This window comes from Ornithorhynchus anatinus, chromosome X1 (assembly GCF_004115215.2).
Source record: "Ornithorhynchus anatinus isolate Pmale09 chromosome X1, mOrnAna1.pri.v4, whole genome shotgun sequence".
Lineage (NCBI taxonomy): Eukaryota > Metazoa > Chordata > Mammalia > Monotremata > Ornithorhynchidae > Ornithorhynchus > Ornithorhynchus anatinus.
In genome coordinates, this window is record NC_041749.1 from 76,861,747 (window position 1) to 76,867,746 (window position 6,000).

Here is a 6,000-nt window from a genome sequence, read left to right on the forward strand (position 1 = left end):
CCCACATGGATGAATGAAGATCCATGGGCATTCCTGGCTTTCAAGTAGTAGTAGCATTGACACTTACCTAGCATTACAGTGTGCAAAGTGATATTTGTTTAATAATAATAACAATAATAATAATAATGTTGGTATTTGTTAAGCGCTTACTATGTGCAGAGCACTGTTCTAAGTGCTGGGGTAGATACAGGGTGATCAGGTTGTCCCACGTGGGGCTCACAGTTTTTTAATCCCCATTTTACAGCTGAGGTAACTGAGGCACAGAGAAGTTAAGTGACTTGCCCAAAGTCACACAACTGACAAGTTGCAGAGCCTGGATTCAAACCCATGACCTCTGACTCCCAAGCCCGGGCTCTTTCCACTGAGCCACGCTGCTTCTCTTTAGCATGTACTATGTGCCAAACACTGTACTAAGCACTGGAGTAGCTACAAGATGATCATATCAGACACAGTCTCTGCCCCACAAAGGGCTCACAGTCTAAGGGTTAGGGAGGACAGGTATTGAATCTCCATTTTACAAATGAGGAAACTGAGGCCCAATGAAGTGAAATGGCATGCCCAAGGTCACACATAGATGGCAAGCGGCAGATTCCTCTGACTCCCAGGTCCGTGCTCTTTGCTGTAGTCCATGCGGCTGCTTTAATTAATGAGAACTGGAGAGAAAGGCCAGTGTCAGGAGAGGACTCTGGCCCACAGGATGTTTGCAAGCTCAAGGAAGGGGGACGGGAAGAATTTCAGGGACAAAAAAAACACAGTAAGAATAAGAAGCGTAGCAGGATATTACTGCTGGTAGGGAATAGTCCCAGTGCTCGTAATGGCTCCAGGCTGGGAAATCCTAGCTCGCACAGATCAAGACCTTCTCAGCATTCCAAATGCTGTACAGAGCTTCCCCCAGCCCGTTCTTCTCCCACAAAGGTAGATTCTCCTCTGTGAGGGCAGACAGGTAGGGAGAGTGCCACAGTTCACTCCTAGTCTCTCTACAATCTGGGTGGCTAAAATCACCATCAGGATAGGTAGGAAAGGGGACTTCTGGCTTGGGTTCCTGGGAGAGGTGGGAAAGGGGTTTGTGGATTTGGAAATGGTCCATTTCTCAGGACTGCCATGTTGATGCACCACTTGCGTTGGGAGATGCCTGGTCAGTTAAACCCCTCCAAAGGTGAGCTCTTTTGGGCTGCTCGATAGGTTGCTTGAATCATTTGCTGCTGACTTTCTTTATTTCAATCTATTTTCAGGAAAACGCACGAAAAAAGGCATGGCGACAGCCAAACAGAGGCTTGGGAAGATTTTGAAAATACATCGGAATGGGAAATTACTTCTTTAATAGTTGGGAACCTGGGACTTTCTCCGAAGCTCAGGACTTCTTGAGCTGACACTAATTCTTCAACTCTTGGAGGACTTGAGTGTTATTGTGCATCATCCTAGGGACAATACCAGTTAACTTTTTGTCACCACTTTAATAATTGTTTTTAACTTTCAGCAGTTAAAGTGTACAGAATACTGCTATAAATATTTTTTCATAGAGATGTCCTTTCTCAAATTGCTGAGAGTGACTAGTTCGCAAAAATTTAATCCAAGAAATTGAGGATCATTCCAATTTTAGGAAAGTATCCCTTGAACTTGTTCATAAGTGCAAAACTGGTTTTAAGAGAATGCACATTGTTTCAATTACCCTTCCTTTAAGAAAGAACGAGTGTACCAACTCTAAAAGGTATCTGGTCAAGTAGCATATACAATGAGGTCTGAGTTTGAAAAATTCCGTACCCAACAGAGGTAAAAAAATGACTAAAAGAGGTCTCCTCTTTTTCTTTCCAAATTGTTTTTTTTTTCAGATGCTATAAAGAATGCAGAGAGCACTCTACTTAATTTATAAGTTCATTTTGCATTGTCCTTTCCTGTTACTAGATTTGCTAACAGGAGTGAGTGAAGAGTTGTAACTGCACAAGAGCACTTCTCGCCTCTCAAAAACTAATTTTGAGAGGACCGTGGAGTCTAGGGATGGTGTTTGTTTATGCACAGGGGCATTGGTGCGTGGGCATTTCACCAGCCCACATAGAGTATGGAGGGCTTATCTGTAGTTTGTGTTTGTAGCTAAGGCTTTTGTGTTCCCCTGAGCTCAGAGGCCAGGTTTCTTGCCAACTGACACACGTGCTAGACTAGAAGTGAGTTTGCCCAGTCCTCCTCTCTCGTGGGGGTTGCAGTCTCACGAAAACTCGTGTTTGGGAAAACTCGTGCTGTAGTACTTGCCATGTGCTACGCGGCACGCCTTGTCCAAACAGGCTCCCGCTGGGGGAAGATTGTTTCCTGATTCTTTAATCGGGTTCTAGCCAAGAGGCAGTCAGAACCCACCTTCTGGCAGAACTTTGTGTACTGAAATCAGTGCTCAGTGGGCAGTGAGGGGCTCACTCTGCCTGCACTTCACTGCAGGATAGGAAGTCCACTCTCACAACTGGCTCTTATCAAAGCACTTCTTAGCGGTTATGTTTGCTTAAGCTCTGGGAACTAGGGCTAAGTGTTTGAAATGGGAATGTTGAGCTTATTGACAATTTGACTGGATACTTTTGTCTTTTAACTCTTTTAGTGTTTGGTGTTGAGTGCATTTATTTTACATTAAATTGCTTGCCTGCACATAAACACTGAGGAGTTAAATTTGTTTCTCAGGCAATCCCCTATTTTAATTTTCAATGTGTTTACTAAGGCATATTTTTCATAGAATGTAGCTTGTAAATAGCTTTTTAAATAACTTCTTTTTTATAAGAGTAAAGTATCTTTAGAAATTTCTTTCTATAGAATACTTCATTAACATTTATACAAGTTTTTGCTGAGTATGATAAACCGTTGTATTTTAGTTTGATTCTACAATTTTTTTTCCTTTGGGAATTCGGTGTTGCCTGAAAAACAAGCCAAGTTTGTGCAGCCTTATACTATGTCTTAGACAGAATCAGATAGTACAAAAAAATCTATTTAAGACACATTTTGAAGGTAAATCTTCAATTTTAATACCAGCTCTTTGTTTTAATTCTTGTATTATGAGGGGGATACAGTTATTTTACTAGCACCTTGTGAAGTGTTTCTGTGTTTTGTGATGATGTAATTTATTAATGTTTGTAGCTTTTTATATTTGTACATTTCTTATGAGCTTTGTTTATATACCATTTACCTGGATGTAATGTCCATAAAAAAACAGCTACAGGAAACAACTGAGGCCTTATTAACTAACATTTATACTGTTATAGTGGGACATAGGTTATGAATGCTAGAAGTCTATGAAAGTTAGTTAAAAAGGGCCCCAGACTTATGCAGAACAGGTTTTTTTAAGCTTCCCTTGACACTGTTCTTGTTGAGCATTTATATAATATAATCCAGTTATCATTGCTGTTTTTTTATTATTATTTTCGCAACATGTACATTTCTAACAAAGTTTATTGTGGCTATTACAGTGTTTTATTTACCAATTCATATCAAATGTTCTTGTATCAAGTTCATGAAATCTAAGTAAACTTAGATCAAAGTTTAAAAAAGTAAAATATTTCAGGTTTTTTACAGAACAATGTTTTTGTAGTTTTCTACTAACTTGGCCCATATCACTATAAGTATCTAGACTCTTACTTTAAAGGAGAATTCCCTCCCACCCCCCACCAATTACACACATGCAGACACACTCCCCCTCACGTGATCCTTTGGGTCTCTTGTTTTATTCTCCCATAGCAGCTGCCACGGCAGTCTGCACTGGAGAGTTCCTGTGGCTGAACTTTCAACTCTCTAAGAATAAAAACGTAAGTGGGCTTTGAGATTTGCCACAGGGTTCAAAGCCCATTTTGGAGTGGTTTTGTTCTGGCAGCAGCAGAACTACACTGACAGCAGAGGTGGCATGTGGGAGGCCAGCTACACTATTAATAGTGGCTCTGACGCGGGATCATTTTCTTAAGCACTGATTCTAAGAGAGGGGCCATAGTTCCCAAATCTTATCCTAGTTTCAGAGGAATTCAGGAGTTCCAATTGGAATCACTTAGGTGTTTCTCCTAGCACAGAAACTGTAAGGAAGAAGAGGTAAAGAAAAAAAATACATGGCATGGTGATCCTAGAGGGGGGAAAATAGTCTCATTTCTTATCTTAAAAAGCACTTGTTATTATAATCTGATGCTCTTTAAATTTCAGCTGTCTGTCTCTGGCTAATTTTCTCCTGATCAAGGGAGAGCTTGGGAAAAGGCATTGTTTTTTTAATTGATGTTCTTACCCATAAAGACTTAGAACTCATTTAGTCTCCCGATTCTGCATTTTCATGTCCTACCTCTCCATTCCTGTTTTCAGCCTCTCAGATTTCAGATGCTACAGTGACAACTACTGGTGAAAAACCAAAATCCATTTCTTGGCGCATATAGCTGCTCAGAGTATGCCCCACAAGCAAGGTTGACAGTTTGGTGGCCTCCTCCGTTCATGGTAAATATTAATTAAGATGGGCATGTTTCTGAGAGGTGCTGTGAGAAATTGAAGCCACTGTGTTCCAGGAGTTGAGATAAGTTAAGAGTCAAGTTCCATTTATGTGACCTGAAGGAGAGCTATGGGAGTTGAAGGCATAAAGGAGACTTCCTAGTGACATTTTTGAAACTTATCTATTAGGACATTCTTTGAAAAGTTGGATGTGAAAATTCCATCTACAAGAAAATTGGGGTGGGAGCCATGTCTTTTTCATTAAGCTGTCCATACAGATACTACAGTCTCATTGACTCATTAACTTAAAGTCTTGTTAATGAAACCCAGTTTTCCATAAAGCCCAGGGGATTTAGAGTTTAGGAGACAGCTTTTCACGAATGGGGAGAAGCTGACTGACAGGAACTTAAGTGACTAGCCCCAGGTCACCAGTGGAGTGAGTGGGCTCCCCTTTACTTAGATGCTCTGCCTAGATTACATTACTAAAGCCATCTCATCCCTGTCTCTTAATCTGAATCTTAATCTTTCTTGGTAGAGGGTCCAATTCCAAATGTAGTGAATTGTATATTCTTCAAGGGCAGGGACTCTATTATGTTCTTCCTCCATGGGTTTTTTTTTGCATAAAAGGCTGACTGAAAGTACGGGGCTTGTATTTTGCTGCTGCTGGACACCTAAAAAGATTGGACGTTGCCAGGGTGAAAGTTAGATTTACCCTTGTTTTATATTCTTGCTTTTTCAGGTTGAGGCAAATTGAAGGTTCCTGGTGTAACAGTGATGGGCAGCGTTAGTCCCGTGATACAATTTGGGCACATTGCAAAGACTTCAATCACTGGGACAGGAGATATCAGTGGCTGTCTTGACCACAGTGTATTAAGATGGCACTGGCAGTCATCGGCTGCTGGCCAGATATTCTGTTTCACAGCCATAAACTCCATTTGCCACCTCAGCCTACTGTCCTACCTCACTTGCAGTTTGTTAAAGGGGGATTTGGGCAAGAGCTTGGGGACACAGTATATCACTAGAAAAACAATGCATCACATTTCGTGCGGCATACCCCAAAGCAAAAGTTTTATGCAAATAGGTGATTTGGGATATTGGTTACTGAATAGACAGCACCTAAGCTAATCAAATGGAGACTCTTATTGAGCAAAATCAAACTTCCTCACAGAGGCTTAACAGAGCTCGGGCCTGGATACTCCTTCGGGAAAGTTGTCTTCAGAAGTTGGTATGCAAGATTCCTTGACAGGTTGGCAGACTTTGCTCTACTAAATTTTAATCAGGCAAAGAACCCATAAAGTGGAGCTTTACAAAACCACCTGAATGTGTCTCTGCAAACTTTAAATTATGAAGTCGCTGGGCCTTCCAAGCAGGGGATGATGCCAGGGAAGAAGGAGGTGGGCTTTCTGTGGATCACGGGAGGAAGGAACCCAGGCTGATGGCGTGCGCACACAAGCAGGTGCACACACACTTTCCTCCTTAATGGCAGATACCACATCCTGCTTCTAGGGCAGTGGCCTCGGTCAATCAATTGATTGACTATCACCTATGATCCATTCTAAACAAGAAATGATG

The 6,000-nt window shown here is 41.4% G+C and overlaps 1 protein-coding gene across 1 annotated transcript in view; it reads left to right on the top strand.

The window, feature by feature from the left end:
* PHF2 (PHD finger protein 2) overlaps positions 1-4,254 on the top strand; it is a 187,723-nt gene extending 183,469 nt beyond the window's left edge. The window contains exon 22 of the mRNA XM_029051015.2: positions 1,233-4,254. Coding sequence (XP_028906848.1) covers positions 1,233-1,321 — 89 coding nt within the window. The 3' untranslated portion in view covers positions 1,322-4,254. The remainder of the gene's footprint in view (positions 1-1,232) is intronic.
* The last annotated feature ends 1,746 nt before the right edge of the window (positions 4,255-6,000 follow it).